The 16,689-nt window shown below is 40.9% G+C and overlaps 2 protein-coding genes across 2 annotated transcripts; both read right to left on the bottom strand.

Moving 5' to 3' along the window:
* Nucleotides 1-288: 288 nt before the first annotated feature.
* LOC144699919 (Cwf18 pre-mRNA splicing factor) lies at nucleotides 289-2,949 on the bottom strand. The gene is made up of 5 exons (XM_078571260.1): nucleotides 2,745-2,949; nucleotides 2,021-2,161; nucleotides 914-1,043; nucleotides 636-750; nucleotides 289-559 (listed from the first exon to the last, which is right to left on the bottom strand). Exons 1-5 carry the CDS (start codon nucleotides 2,936-2,938, stop codon nucleotides 501-503), a joined length of 639 nt encoding a protein of 212 aa, XP_078427386.1. The 5' UTR covers nucleotides 2,939-2,949; the 3' UTR covers nucleotides 289-500.
* Nucleotides 2,950-5,662: 2,713 nt separating this feature from the next.
* LOC144699918 (Prolyl oligopeptidase family protein) lies at nucleotides 5,663-16,266 on the bottom strand. The gene is made up of 11 exons (XM_078571259.1): nucleotides 15,912-16,266; nucleotides 15,047-15,327; nucleotides 14,774-14,968; nucleotides 13,548-13,894; nucleotides 8,203-8,494; nucleotides 7,966-8,124; nucleotides 7,231-7,596; nucleotides 6,975-7,040; nucleotides 6,834-6,882; nucleotides 6,634-6,757; nucleotides 5,663-5,850 (listed from the first exon to the last, which is right to left on the bottom strand). Exons 1-11 carry the CDS (start codon nucleotides 16,201-16,203, stop codon nucleotides 5,781-5,783), a joined length of 2,241 nt encoding a protein of 746 aa, XP_078427385.1. The 5' UTR covers nucleotides 16,204-16,266; the 3' UTR covers nucleotides 5,663-5,780.
* Between the last annotated feature and the right edge of the window lie 423 nt (nucleotides 16,267-16,689).

Here is a 16,689-nt window from a genome sequence, read left to right as displayed (position 1 = left end):
AGTTCAATCCATGCGGTTCCTACTTTGTCAAATATTATGACTTAAGCTTTTGTTACATCATTGACTAGTCAACTTGAATGGACCTAAACCGGACCGAACTTCAGGTTCGGTTCAGTTCTGCTAAAGCCATGATCAAGACCAAACCGTGATGCTCCCTGATTTGTAAATTTCAATATTTGAGAAAAAGACACCTCACGTAATAGCCTTTGACTTTCCACTATGGGTCGCTTTTCACGGAGACATAGTAACACTCTGAACAACATCTTGTTCGGCCCTAAAACATGCATAAGCCGCCGAGAAATCAGATCTTCCCTGATTTATAATAACATTTTACAGTCATAACTAGCGGAGACAATATTTAAGAATTCAAAAATTACCAAGAAGTCAGATTTGAGCTCCAAAACCTTTTGAATTCAGGCTAAGCTAACAGGCTCAAATATACAAAGCAGTTAAGTTCTTGTCGAGTACCTACGATCGTGTATTTTTTTCCCACACGTGGGCTAACTCTGGAGGCCCAGTTCATCGGTGCCCTCTAAAGCTTGCTTCTCTTCCTGCTCGACTGCAGCACGGACAACAGATTCTTATCAGAAACATAAACAATGTAAAAAACTGGGAAAAAATGGCCGGGTGCCAACCGTAAAGTTCGTAAAGAGCTTTCTGAGTGCGCCTTTCAAGCTTATCGAGCCTTTTCTGCACATCTCGGCGAAGATCCCAGTTTGGCTTCTTGGGGGCAATATTCATGAAAGGATCCTGCAATCTCAAATAAAATATAAGAATCATGAAAAACCCCTGCTGCCTTAAGTTCAAACTCAAGAATCTAGCAACCAAAAAAACAACAATAATAATCATGAAGATATCCTACTCATAAATTTTATTCTAGGGAATGGAAGTAGAATCATCGTCTAGAAGTTACCGCTGCTTTCTCGGGTTCAGCAGCCCCGGCAACTGGGTCTTCAAATTTAGGCAAAGATGGAGGGGCAAGTTTGTGCTCTTGAAGTCGTTTGTCCAATGGAACATAGTTCCGGAATTTGACGTTCATCTTACTGAAAAATAGAGAAGATGAACGATCAGTTTTTTATCATGGAACGGTCATTGCTAGATTGTGATACAGCTTTTTTTTTCATTTAACCTTCTCAATTCCTAAGGTAGATAGTTAAAAAAAAAATCCTAAGGTAGCCAAAAGATTTTTTTCTAATACATTTTTTTTCGAGAACATACTGCCAATGTGCCCAAAAGAGACACCGGTGCTCAGGTAAGTCGGGTGGCATGCGGAAACCCGCACGGCAATAAAATGTTATAAATAAATGAAGCACGGAAAAAATGGGGAATTATTTTATTTCCAAGAAAAGGGTCACCCGATTGGGCAGCCTTGGCTGAAGGATGGAGGCACAAGGCACCTGCGACAAGAGGGAAGAGGAAGGACCGAATAGTCATCCTTTCATGGCAACTCCCATCTCTTTCCTACCTATATTCGTTCTCTCTCCCTATCTGCTCCTTGCTACCAAAATTGGATCTTCTACTTGACAATGAACATTGAACATCTGCATATTCATTTTCAACTTATTGAATTGCCAATTTGGGAAATAGCGTCCAAGAAAGCATTATTACTGGAATTGCCAGATCGATACTGACGACGGTATCAACTTCACACCTTTCCAAGCGTTTTTATTCATTTTCAAATTTGTTTAAGTTTTGGTTTGTCGCAAGAGCTACTTGCTTCATCTAACAATCAATCTTTCAGCGCCTGATACTGTTACCGTATTTCTTCATTAAAACCCCCCCGTTTGCAATTACATCCGGATCCCAGAAGGAATATGCTCCTAAAGCTCTATTATCCTAAGTAACGAAACCAAAGGTATTGAAAGATAAAATATTTTAGAATAAAAAATTTCTAATCGTTACAATTAAAATGAAACAATATTTTGAGCATAGAAATTGAGTCTAATGAAATTCAAAATGCTTTTTTGATGATTTCATTAAGAAGCCAAGGAATAATTGATAAAAAGCCGTAAACACTCACTTTTCTTCTTCAGCATCTTCGGATTCGTCCACATCAACCCCATCTTGGAGCATGGCTTCCCCAGGTGAACTTGGGAGTTCCTTCTCATCTTTAGTACCGTCTAACTCGATTGAAACAGCTGAGTCTTCATCACTAATCTTCCTAGTTCATTGTAATCAATGAAAATTAGAAAAATGAAAAGTGATGGCAATAGAAACTAAAATTTGTCGTCCAAAACTTTTCAACAGAGATACTGAAAGCAAATAACTTCGACAGACAACGCATCATCTACGAGGATTCTACAAAAAACAGTGCCGAGATATGAATGTGCAAAATCACCTATGAAAATCAGGATAAAACACCGAAACGTTTCAATAAACTTCAGCGAAATAAAACACATGAGAAAATTCACCAAATATTATGTACTAACACTGTACGCCCATGTCCTGCAGACGTCACAGAATACCAAATGAAGAAAATAACAATGACTGGCCCTCAGCGCACTACGTTGAAGGCACCACCAGTGATTCCCCTTCTTTAAATGGTGGAAATATCATATAATTTGAAAAAAAAGAAAACAGGACCTCTAACAGACAAAATTCTGCCATATATCGAAGAATGGGAGAACAAAATCCACGAAAACGAACAACTTGAGAAGACCCACGACGTGAAAATATCCCATTTCCCCTAGATCAGCATAAACAAGATTAATACGAGAAGAGAGAAAAATCCGAGACGAGCCCACCTCTTCCCATTAGGTTCCTCGACAGAGAGCTCTCCGTCGTTGCGATCGTCCGTTTCAGATCGCTGTAGGACGCCAGATTGAGCAGCGGTGGCTTCATCTGGAGTGCTTAGAAGCTCTTTCGCCGCTCGAAGAGCTCTCAATCTCTCACGCCGGGCTTCCGCCGCTCGCTCCGCCGACTCCCCCTCCGCTCCCATTTTTCACCAAAAATCCACACTGACAGACCGCTTGTATTTATAATTAACACATCAAGTTCTAGCGCCCTTTTACTGGGCCTTGAACAGGTTATTTAAATGGGCCTAAACCAATAGAAAGATCTCTAGGGCCTGAAAATGAAGTAATTTAAAAATGGGATTTCAAATAAAAGAGAGTGATATTTATTTAGGGGTTATCATGATCTACATTGGCAATATCTGCGAATTGACTCATCCAGAACAGTCCCATCTGGGAACCGTCCAGTTGGGAAATGATAGATGTTCCGATTCATAGAAGTTTTAATATTTTATAAAAAAATCATAAAATGAAATTTTATTACATTCGTCGCATGGGACAGCTTTTTCATCCCGAAAGAAAAAAAATCTCATACTTTGTCTAGATGGTTTTTTGTCCCGGGGTTAAAAAACTGTCTCATCTGTATTCATGCACATTGACAATATATGGTACCCTCTATCATCTATTGTAATGATATTTCATTGTTAGGAGAAATTTTTTTCCTTGTTTCTTCGATGTTCATGAAATCATGATCAAGTCTGGCAATTCATTTATAATGGCAAATATAGATAGAGAATGAGAGAGAGAGCCTGACAGAGAGATATACAGCCCGACAATGATCGATAATATGTTAGCTGTGTAATGAGTTCAAGAACTTACAAAATAAAGAGAGTTTACACGAGGAAGACAATTTTTTTTATTGTCATATGAAGTGTCATGGTGGCATAGAAATTAAGTCAAGTATTTGAATTAAGAGTTAGTATCTTAAACAGAACATCAGAACCCTCAATTTTTAGATATGAACACATGTATATATAATTAGATATATTATAATGAATGCAATTCAGAATATTATTATGCTGTAGCCCTTAATGTTGTGACGTGGACAACAATATTTCTTGATTTGACAATTAATGGATTTTCTGATAGAAGATTCTTTAGAGATACCGAATCACTATGACAAATGTTCTTCAGAGCTGATAATCATTGATGTTACTGTTACACTTTTATTGTCAGAGCAGAATCAATGCTAGAGATGCCAAAGGTGTCTTACACCCTTTTCCCAGGGGAGAGATGCTGTAAAATATCTCATAGGAACCTGTCATTAATTATGTCAATAGTATTTGTTAGCAAATCTGTCAGATCTATTTTCCTGCCAAATATATCAAAAATTATTATTTCATCATTTTATAGAGATGCCAGTTCTCCCATTGACATTTTTTAAAAACTTTTAGAATAATTGTTAGGTCTCCCTGTGACCATAAATATATATTCTATCATTTCCAAAATTTGTCTGTTCTGTCAGGGGGCAAAAATATTTTTTTTATGTTTCAAGATCCCTCTAAGCTATAGTCAGTATATTCATCCTAGAAGACGTCAGATGTATTTTCTCTTCGTTTCGGACCTTCAGTGTACAGTTTCTGAACTATTCAGTATATTCAGGAGTATTCAAGAGTATACAGAAATAGTTTCTGAACTATTTCTGAAATATTTTTTATCTTTCTCTTGGTTATCTTCTTCTTGTTGAGGCAGTAATTCAGCAGTGCTTGTATAATCAGGGCCATTTCCCTTGAGGATTTAATGGTTGTATCCACACCCTTGTAGATTCAAGTGATTAAGTAGCTAGTTCTGTGGATTCAAGACACAGCTTCTTCTAACAATGCAAGTCTCTATGAATTTAAGGTCAAGTTAGTGATTGGTCCTATGCTAAGTTTGTGCCTAATTTTTTGTTGTGTTACGAGATGAATAATTGTCATTAAAAATAATTTTATTACGAGCGCACATAAGGAACTTTTGTTATAATCATATTAATTAAGCAACTTATGCATGAAGTAAAATATAGATGAGGTAAATTTTCGACTTATACATGAAGTAAATAAGTTGAATCAAAAAAAATAAAGATGGTGTTTGCAAAGTTGCCCCGTTGATTTTCAACTCTAGATTTTTTTTCAGAGAATACAACAGTCAATACATGTAATCGAAGAGAAAAAAATGCATAATCAACCAAATTTAGTGCGTAACTTTTTGAAAAGCCAATGTCATCAATCTGGGAGTTCAAGAGTAAAATATGATGTACTATGAATTTAATGAACAAATGGAAGGGTGATAATTGAATAACTGAACAAATAAATATGGATAACGTTTGGCAAAACGTTGTATATAACTGGTCATCCATGTATAAAAAATGGTAAGTTTTCATTTTTAACGTCGTATTTTTTACATGCAACTTCTAATCTTAGGAAGCAGTGACAATGTGATTATGGTATGAAAAATTAAGAAATACAATGATCAAGAGAAAGGGGGAGATAGCAAGAGAAAGAAAGATAGAGAGTGAGTGAGAAAGCGTGGGGAGGGATATTTAAGTTAAACATTTTCATTTATCTTATTATAATTATATAATTGTCGGCTCTCGGAGTCACCGTCAAGAGTCTCACCTGAGACGTTGCACTCTAGTTAGGATCTGTCTGACACAATTGGCTGAGTCCACTGGGCCAAGATGACCAATCAAAAACAAGATCAATCAGATTGAACAATTTTGCCTCATTGATCTACGGGGCATAATCGGTCCATAATTTTTTGATTTTCATAGGAAAAATTTGAACATAAAATGGAAGTGTTAAAATATTCAACAATTGGTGGATCTTCTCGTTGAAGGCTTCGAGTAAAGAAATAAACCGAAGAGCTCGTTAGAAGATCAGATAGAACAAGTATGCTGAAAAAAAATTGATCACGATGGTGGATCTAAAATCGGATCAAATTTTGGACAAGTGATCCACAATTCCTACAAGACATACAGGTTTAAATGCCTTGATAGGATTTGATTTTTTCTCATTCGGTCATGCCCAATGCCTTGAAAACGAAAGCATAAGTGAATGCATCTTCTTGGAGCTTCTCAAACCTGTATTAATCAGTAAATACCCTGAGTCATCTCCCACCAAACTATAGTCCAATCATAAACAATATAAAATATTTAACGGTCGGTAAAAATTAGCAGAATTTTTTAAAAATAAGAGAATTTTTATCTTACTCTCTAAGTGGGAAGAAAAATAAGCATACCATAGAGTATGGAACGGCAGCAGTCATCCATCACGTCACGGATGACGTGACGGTGACGGTGACAAAACTAGGGGCCCGTGACGGTGAAGGTGACAGATGACAAACTGGGCGTGACGGTGACGCGACGGTGATGGGGGGCCTTGGACGAGTGACGTGACGGGACAGCCGTCACGGATGACGGCCGTGACGGATTTTTAAAAATGACCAAAAAAGCTTAAAAATCATTCTATTTAAGCTTTTCGACGACCTACATTTCGCCACGAGGTGTCGCTAACTCGATTTCTTGGCATTTCGCAGAAAAGTCCCTGCATTAATTCACGCGCGCAAAAGGATGCCATCCAAAGGAGATATGCCCCTCTGATTCTCTCTCCTCTGCATGGTTTTTTCCCGTCACACGTGACGGTGACACCATCCGGTGACGGGGACGCCGCAAACCATGACGGTAACGTGAACGTGACGGATTTTTCAGAAATCCTCGGACGTGTGACGGGACGATGACGTGACGAAACTTTCGTCCCGTCACCCTCCGTCACGGATCATCATCCATCCCGTCACGATCCGGGGCGTCACATCCCCCACGTGCCGTTCCCTACCATAGAGGAATTCATCAAAGAGGGAGGGTTACCTTCCGGACTTTGAGAAATGTCCGGCTCCAAGTTCACATTTGAAGAGGAGAAGATTATCGTCTGTTTTAGTGGATCTCAGCTTTGCCACAAACTTTGCAGGTTCCCAGTACCCCACGCGTGGATCTGCTCACGGCCACAAAGAAAATAGCGTAAAGATGTTGCACGTGATTATAACCAGTGAAACAGAGGCAATATGTACCATTCAGCCCAGCGGTGACAAGAATGTCTGGATAATTTTGTGGTTTTATCTGTCAAACACCAATAAAATTAGAATACCATAAATTTTAAACACTTGGATTTTGTTACAACAATTATAGTAAAATAAGATAGTCATGCTCACATTGTCCACAGGAGAGTAAGATTTCATGTAGTAGTAGAACTCCTCTTTCCGGGGGTCACCCCACTCCTGCAAAGATAAACAAAAACAAGGGGGAAGACTTTGTTGTAAGCCAACATAATGCATTTGTTAAGAAATGAAGTGGCCCTTTACTATCAGCTATAGCTTTATACACAGTGGTGATTGCTTAACAATTTTTAGGGCCTGAGACACCAAAATTAACTAAAAAAGGAAAAAAAAGGGAGAAAAAGTATCAAACCTCCCACTCAGAAGTCGTCAAAGGTATTGTGGGATCTAGCATGGTTGTCAAGACGTCTACAAAAGGAACCCCGGCCACCGCTGCCTTGAACAGATCTGGCCGCATGTTAAGAACAGCACCAATGAGCAAGCCTCCGGCGCTCCTCCCGTTTATGCACAGCTTTTCCTTTGAGCAATAACCGTTTGAGATCAAGTATTCCGCGCAAGCGATAAAGTCGGTGAACGTGTTCTTCTTCTTCAGCAGCTTCCCATCTTCATACCACGGCCTACCCATTTCTCCTCCTCCTCGGATATGAGCAATTACATAGATAAAACCCCTATCCACCGGGGACAGTCTTGAGGCCGTGAAACTGGGATCAAAACTTATCTGCAGTCCAGAGGAAGGCCCACTGATCAAACAGCGGTCTGGGAGCCATAGTATTTTAATTTGTATTTTTCCATTTTATTTTTGTATTCGAATTTGTATTCTTTGCTATTTATTTCTTATTTTTCTCGTTGCATAAGAAAATATAATGCACAAACACTAAGAAACAATTCTAAACGCCATTCGAATTTGGATTTTCCTATACACTGAAAAGAAAAACAAGAACCTTGAGAATCAAAGCCACTCGACAATGTAAAATTGGCAATTACCCAACTCTTATGGCTGCGGATCACGATGCAAAAATGGGTAAAAATCAGAATGGAACTTTGAAAGTTAAAACGGTGGTAAAAGAAAACTAAATCGCGGGGATACCTCATAAGAGCCATATCCATAGAGGAGTAAAGGATCGGAACCGTCGAGCTTCACAGCATTCATATTATAGAAAATGGAAATCGGGATCTGAGTGCCATCCGATGCAGTAGCCCATTTTCTCTCAGTAATGTAATTCGACGAATTGAAGCCACCAAGTACCTGCATGTTATTTCATCAAAAGTTATACACACTGTGCCCCTTTTAGCAAGGAGCTATAGACTGCATGTGCATACTTACTGGGTCGACTTTTTTTAGGACAGAAACACCAGTATTCATATCATGGTCATAGACAGAAGGCGGAGTTCTCATGGAACTGTAGAGAAATCTTAAAATGCCTGATGAGAATTGTGATTCTTCTGGATCCAAAGAATATGCAGGATCAATAACATCAATGGCTTTTCCATTCTCGAGGCTTTTGATTGATTCGTTGATTGGTGGCAGTTTGTACACTACTGCTTTGGGTAAACCATTTTCACGCTCATAAAGTACAATATGGTCTCTGAAAAGCACTGTTCCCTGTATTTTCACACTGAAAATCTCACGTTTGTCAGTTTTTGCCCAGAGAGAAAGCTAATGAACGATGATGATTAGCATGCAGCAAAATCAAAATTAAATTAAACAAAAGTAGCAAATCAAAATGCTGGAAACTGAGATTGAAGATTATGGGTATGACTTAATTCTCAGAAAACTAGCCCTCTCTTACTATCAACATAGCCTTCTCCCCCAAAATTATGATACGAAATCAATCATCGTCCATGACTATATTAGGAGGCTTAGTTCCCGAAAAGTAAATAATCTGTCCCTCTCTTGATCTCCCAAAACGTAAATAATTTCTGCATACATCAATAATCTTTCCATACAGAACCCTATAGAGATATGACTTGGTGTAGATTAACCGAAAAAGGTGAAGTTTTATGAACTGGCCTTCGACAACTAAGATTTATTAAATGTTATTTTAGAACGGTTACAGTTTAAAATAAAATCAATATACTTGAATAATTGGTAGATTGACGGGATACCTGATATCACAATCCCTTACTCAAAAGAACACGCACGAAAGTGCATCACCAAAAGAAAATTTTATGCCAGTTGCTTGAACAGGATTCTCTACTAATGAAAAGAAAATGTCCCCAATTAAGCTATGAAGTCAAGACGTAGATGATAGATCTATGGGGAAAGACTTAATATTAAAGCCAGCTTTGTAACAAGTTGGAACGCCAAAAGACATTGCAAAAAGCAAGTCTTACCAACAAAAACATATAATTTCTCCATCTTCGACCCATAATCGATGAGCTCATTTAATAATCAATTTATACTCAAGTTTTGGGCATATTTTAAACATTTTTTAATCCGTCCATTTGTTCGTCGAATTAAGGTTATTCTTATATCATCTGTTATTATGGATTGTGGGCATTATGGCTCCCATTTTTTATTTCCTAATTAGCCCATTAGGGCATTCTCCTTAATAAGCCCATTAGGGCTCCTATAGAAACACTTGTAATCGTGTCTTTGAGAATTAAGTATTTTTCGATTTCTCTTCTCTTCATGGTATCAGAGCCGAAAACCTAGTTTCAGCCTTGGCTGTGCTATCTGTTCATCGGCGGTTTCCGGCCAACATCAGAAGCTCCGGTGAATCTTCGCGCGATATTCCGGCCTTCCTCCTTCGCGCGATATTCCTTTGCGAATCTTCCTCACTTCGCGCGGCCTTCCTTCGGCCTCCTACGCGAGCGGAAGAATCGCTTGTGTGGCTACCTTCACATGGAGTACTTCTAGCCGGGCGGAGCTCTTCTTCGGGATCTCTGCTTCGGCTTTCTCTGCTTCTTGCGGCTTTCTCTGTTAAGCAGCTTTCTCTGCTTCGTTAAGCGGAGCTCTTCTTCTCTGCTTCTTAAGCGGTGCTTCTCTGGACCCGGCTAATATTCGGAGCTCTGCTTCACCGGCTAATATTCTAGCCCGGTCTTCTCATAGTGAGGAACTCTCCTACGTCCATGGAGACCGTTGATCATCCCGAAGCTCAGTCTTCAGGTGTGTCCCCAGCCTCTACTCCATCCAGTTCTGTTCAGACGCCTCCTGCACCAGGATCGTCTCTTGAGCCGGGAAATCGGCCTACTTCGTCTGGACTTTTTTCTCTGCCTAAGATGCCTCCGGACGGGATGTTTACTGGCTTCAACTTGCTTCAATGGCGCCAGTATGCTCAGGTCACTCTCAAAGGTCGTCTGATGCGCCATTTGCTTGAAGATGGACCACCCAGGACGGATTCCAAATATTATGACTGGCTGGATGTTGAAGGGGTGGTCCAATGATGGCTATTGGACAGTATTTCACCTAGCATCAAGGGTGAATTCTTGTCCCTTGAGTCAGCTCGGGCAGTGTGGGAAGCTGCCCTTGAAAGTCACTCCAAGAAGCATAACATCGCCACGCTATATGAGCTAGTACATCGGGCTGCCAACCTGCGTCAAGGAGACAGATCTGTTATGGAGTATAGCACGGAGCTTATTTCTCTGTGGAATGAGATTGATCATTACATGCCACCTGATCCTCATTCTGTGGACCGAAAGTATACTCTCCAGCTTCGGGTCTTCCAGTTCCTTATGGGACTTAACCCGGAGTATGAATCTCTACGGGCTCAACTTATTCACCGGGAGAAAGAGCTTACTTTCAAGGATGCGCTTCGTAGTGCACGGGTTGAAGAATCCCGTTTTCAGCAGACTCAGAACCCGGCTTCGGCGCTTGTTATACAGTCCTTTGCTTCCACTCGTCCTCCGACGACGACAACATCCACCGGAGCTTCGTCTCGTGGTGCCTCTACTCGGACTGAGGAATCTCCTAAAGGTGATCCTTCGCTTTTCTGCAATTACTGCAAGAAGCGAGGTCATTCGAAGGAGACGTGTTTTAAGCTTCAACGGAAGCGAATGCACCAGGGCAATCTTGCTACTGCCGCTTCTTCTGCCAGCCAAGAGCCACCGCCTGGTCAAGTACCTATGCCATATGATCTTCTGCCCACCAATGCCTCGCCTACCAGCTTTACTCCTGAGGAAATGGAACGTCTCCGGCGACTGCTTGATCCTCCTGTCGTAGGCTCGTGCTCCTTAGCCCACGCAGGTGCATCCACCATTCTTCCTACACCTTCGTCAAATTCTAGGCAGTCTAATTCCTCCTCCACTTGGCTTCTTGACTCGGGTGCCACTGCTCACATGACACCTAATCCGCGCGTTTTTGTGACTTATGAACCTGTTTCCGGTTTTTCCAAAGTCAAAACTGCATCCGGTGATCTTCTCACTGTCGCCGGAATTGGACGTGTCGCTCTTTCTTCTTCTCTGCACCTCCCTAAAGTCCTTCATGTACCTCGCCTTGCTCACCATCTTCTCTCTCTATCCAGTCTTGTTCGTGATCTAAACCAGGACATTACCTTCACTCCTAATACCTGTTTTTACCGTGATAAGGTGTCGGGGAGGACGATTTCCATTGCTGAGGAGCATGAGGGCCTCTACCTTGTTTGACCTTCTTCGCCCTCTCTCTCTGTTGCTGCTGCTGCTGTTTTCCTTTCGGCGTCCCATGAACGTTTGTGGCTTCTCCATTGACGTCTCGGCCACCCGTCTTTTGACACTCTTTACCGTTTATTTCCCAAACTCTTTCAAGGTCATTCTGTTGATCGCTTTGTTTGTGACGTTTGTCGTATCTCCAAACATCATCGTACGACGTACACTATTTCTTCTTCTCAGTCTACGTCCCCCTTCTCTCTCATTCACACCGACGTGTGGGGCCCAGCCTCTGTTCACAGCGCCTCTGGAGCTCGGTGGTTATGCCTTTTCATTGATGACGCTACTTGCTTCACGTGGGCCTATTTATTAAAACAAAAATCAGATATATCTCTTGTGATCCCTCAGTTCTACTCTCTTATTCACACCCAATTCTCTACCCCTATTCGTCGCTTCCGCTCCGACAATGCCCGAGACTATGTCAACTCTACGTTAACCACGTTCTTCCAACAAAAAGGCATTATCCATGAAACCGCTTGCCCCTACACCCCCCAGCAGAATGGTGTAGCAGAACGCAAATTCCATCACCTTTTTGATACCACTCGAAGTCTTTTATTTCATATGCATGTGCCCAAGTATTTTTGGGGCGAAGCCGTTCTTACCGCCACTCATCTCCTCAATCACCTTCCGTCCCGGGTGCTCGATTATTCTACTCCCATTGATCGTCTCCAGCATTTCTTTCCCCATCTTTCTCTTCGAAACAAATATTCTCCCTCGTGTTTTTGTGTGTGTTTGCCTTGTCCCTAATCACTCTCTTCGTCGTGACAAACTTGACCCTCGTGCTATTCAATGTGTATTCGTCGGCTACTCTCCCACGCAAAAGGGTTATCGGTGTTACCACCCGCCCTCTCGTCGCTTTATCGTTACCAAGGATGCCACCTTCGACGAATTCACCCCTTATTATCCTTCTTCTTCTCACGTTTCCCCTTCTTTAACCCCACCGTCGGATCCCCTTGAATTTCTTCTTTTTCCCCCATCACCCACATCTCTACCAGCATCCCTTCCTTCCTCGCCAGTACCTTCTGAAGAATCACCACCAAACCCTGATAATCAATGCAGTCGCTGGGTTTATGCTGTGAAGCAGCATTCTGATGGCTCTATTGAACGCTACAAGGCCTGTGTTGTAGCCCAGGGCTTCACCCAGAAGTATGGCATTGATTATCAGGAAACGTTTGCACCTGTGGCCAAGATGAACACCATCAGGATTCTCTTGGCCTTAGCTGCAGACCGTGGCTGGACACTGCAGCAGTACGATGTCAAGAATGCTTTTCTCCATGGTACCTTGACGGAGGAGATCTATATGGCTTTACCGCCTGGGTATTCCTCCTCAGTTCCCTCTACCTCGCGCTCGGTTGTCTGCCGCCTGAAGAAAGCTTTATATGGCTTGAAGCAATCTCCCCGGCTTGGTTTGGCCGTTTCACTATGGCCATGAAGCACCGTGGATATCGCCCGTGTAATGGAGATAACACCCTTTTCTACCGTCATTCCACGTCAGGGGGAGTTGCTATTCTTCTCGTCTACGTGGATGACATTATTATCACGGGTGATGATACGGACACTATCGCCCAGCTTGCTGCTTATCTATCCTTGGAGTTTGCTGTTCGTCATCTTAGGCCGTTACGGTATTTTCTTGGTATTGAAGTGGCTTACTCGTCCAGTGGGATTTTTATCTGTCAACGTAAGTATACAATGGATCTCCTTTCTGAGCTTGGCAAGGAGGACTCCAAGCCCATTTCGACTCCAATTGATGCAAACCATCGACTTGGCGCTGATGAGAATGAAGATTTTGCTGAGCCCGGACAGTATCGAAGACTTGTGGGAAAACTGATTTATCTTACCCACACTCGTCCTGACATCGCGTATTCAGTGGGTGTTCTTAGTCAGTTTATGCAAAATCCTATCAGGAATCCTGATGAATTAAAATAATTCTTTCTTTTAGCTATTTTCACAGGGAAGCAAAAAGTTCAACAAAAATCCAGATAAAAACCTAAGAATTTGATGCAAACAGAAAAACATAGTTGCCCATCATAAACGAATGAAAAGTACCTTTCTCTATGCGGTAGAATGACAGTTGTCTTTGAAGGATCATCCACCGAACAAACAAGTAATTCTGAGTTATAGAGTTCTTCTGTCCTCCTCTGGATGAAAAAATGGTTTCCTCGATGACTTGCAGTCGTGGCAATACCATCCACACGAGATGTCAACTGTACGAGTCCTTCTTCTTGTTTCACAACGTCTAGGTAGAATACAAAACGTGTATTTTTACTTTCAGATGAAACAAATAAATAGTCTTTACTTTCGGATACTTCAAGGTCCAGAGAGAACATGTCATCTTTTTCATGATAAAGGCATCGATCAGTTGATTGTTCCGTTCCCAATACGTGTAACCAAACCTATAAGAAAAACCATGAACAAAACAAGATGACGATAACTAACAGCCAGCGATATACATAAAATTAAGATGAAACAAACGCGATGAAGAAATCACTGGTCAAGCAAAACTGAGTCAACTAATGAATCCAGACTGTTGAAAATTATTTTTAATTCAATCAATTGACCAAAAATCAAATATTTTAATGATTTTTGAAATATTGATCTCGTTTGTTAACTGACTTGGAACAACGGATAACATTGATCTCGAAAGCCTACTGTTGCATAAGTTTAAACTATTAAGTTCACTAATATCAAAGAATAGAATGAAGAGTATATATCATGGACAGAAAAGAGAAATATCTCAAGTTACTACCAGAAATGAGTATGCAACGTCCGTAAAACATGCATTTCTCAGAAGAAGAGCTTGAAAACCCCCACATCTGTGATTGATGTCCATGATACAAATAGTCACGCTACTATTTCTTAAGGGAGATACAACAGGGTAGAATCTTGTGCACTTAAAGGTTTCGCTTAACATGAAACAAAGCGTGTAGGTTAGCTTTATTCACGGGAGGACATTCAGAGAAGCTCTCAAGAACAGAAATACAGTTCCACCAAAAATTTATGAATGCCACCCAGAGGAACGAAAAAACTGGGAGGATTGATAATCCGTAGAAGTTATCTTGATCTTATGCCGTGAGGGTAAAATAAATTTCAAAGGTAATAGCTAACGGAATTGCATTGAATATGACCAGACAAGAACTTGAAAGAAAAGCAGGATAGCATATCAAAATACGATTGTAGCCTTCAAAGAGTAGAATAGAAAGAGAACACAGTTGGGCAGTGGATTTTCAACCTAAAATTCAACTCAAAATAAAAAAAATACTGGAAAAGAAAACCTTATCGGGCCGGAGGATCTCATCCATCGTTATGTAAACCAATGCATCATCCCCAGCCCATTCAACGTAAGAAGTAACATTACTCAAAGGCTTGCCAACAGGCGTTCCAGTCTCCGCATCAATTACATAAACCGTGTATATCTCATCTCCTTTGGTGTCTTCAGCATATGCTACAAGCTTGTTATTTGTGCTTACCTGGGAAAAAGAGATATTACCACGGTCAATAACAAAAGCATACCCATCTCACCATTCAAACAATCATAATTTTTGTACTTTGAAAGTCCCAATGCTGTAATAACTATGTTCTTCGGCCTTGACGTTTTCGTCCAATATAATATGCTCAGGCGTTTCTGGGCCAGAGTGCATCTCGTCGTGTACAGTTGCAGGTTTTTCCGGGTCAGGAATGCGACGCCGGCAGTGCTGAACGTACTCTTTACCTTTTAAAGTTCTCTCATAATAATAATAAGCCCCTCTCCTGATGGGTGCGGTGATATCATCTTCCTGAATTCTTCCTCTGATCTCCGCATAAAGTTCGTCTTCGAGCTTTTGTGTTCCTGTGAAATTTAGTGGCTAAGTAAGATCTAGTTTCAGAGAAATTCGCATAAAGTAAAGTCGCATAATTGCATTTGTAACTGCAGCTAGTCTTCTAAGGAATACTAAAGCACCAGGGCAGCTATTAGATCACCTATCGACGTTGAAAGATATCGATTACGATTCCGACACGTAAATTCATCCTATTCGTAATACTTTTTCCTGTTCGTAACACGTATTCCTTGATTTTCCTATCTGTAAGACATTAACGAATTTGAAATACAAGGCGAAATCAATCCCAAATGCCAACAATAGCTCTTCTGACCTAAGACGAATATAAAACTCATTGCTGATCCAGAAAAAGAAAAAAACGAATCGGACATGGACAAATGCACCGTTCCGATGCATAGAGAGACCTCGATCTCACCTTCGACAAGACAGAACTTGGGAATTCAAAGAGGGATCTCGATTCCGATTCCAACGAGTAAATTTCTTAACTTTCTGATTTATGACCAAAACAAAAAAATCGCTCATCCAAAGAAAAGAAAAGACGAACCAGGCATGGACAAATGCGCCATCCAGATTCACAGAGAGATCTCGATCTCACCTGACATGACATGGTCAACGTAATCATTCTCCTCCTTGAGATAGGACAGAACGTCGGGATTCTTTCGGGAATCATCCCTGAGCCAGTAGTAATCGTCGATCCTGACGTCTCCGAAGAGCTGAAGAACATGGTTCACCTTCTTGGCCAAAGGAGGATTTGCCATCTCTGCCGCCACGGAGAAAGAAGACGAACGAGAAGCAGCGACGATCGATGCAGTAGCAGTTGAAGGCAGAACGATCATCCGGCTGGTGAGGATCAAAGGAAGGTAGAAGCAGCTTCCCAGTCTCAACATATCTGCAGGAGTTGGAGAGGATGAACGCAAAGATCAGAGCTCGCCATTTGAAGTTTCCAACTCTACTCTGAAGCTTGAACCACCCTTTTTATACTGTTTTAACTCGAGTAAAAAATTCAATTCAGTCTTATTAATTGAAAAGTATAGAAACTAGCATATACTTTTTCAGTGTTATTTAAATCATATACTTTGAGTCCATGAAACTAGCATCTTTGACCTTTGAGTCCACAAGGGGCTTGTGCTTGAACCCACAATCACTAGAACACTCTCATTAAAAATAGGAATACTTGAATTATTTCATTGAAAGTTACAATGGGACCTTATTTAGGCTATCTAAAGCTCCAAGGTTATATATATTGATAATAACTTTGAAAAAACTTGAAACAATGGCTTGGACATTGACTCTGCATAAGTTTTTGCCTTATTTAGGCTATCTAAAGCTCCAAGGTTACTCTAAGACTTGGACAGACGCCACCGCATGTTAGT

The sequence above is a fragment of the Wolffia australiana genome, chromosome 2 (assembly GCF_029677425.1).
Source record: "Wolffia australiana isolate 7733 chromosome 2, ASM2967742v1".
Taxonomy (NCBI): domain Eukaryota; kingdom Viridiplantae; phylum Streptophyta; class Magnoliopsida; order Alismatales; family Araceae; genus Wolffia; species Wolffia australiana.
Note: the sequence above shows the minus strand (reverse complement) of the source record. Positions and strands in the feature narration are given on the sequence as shown.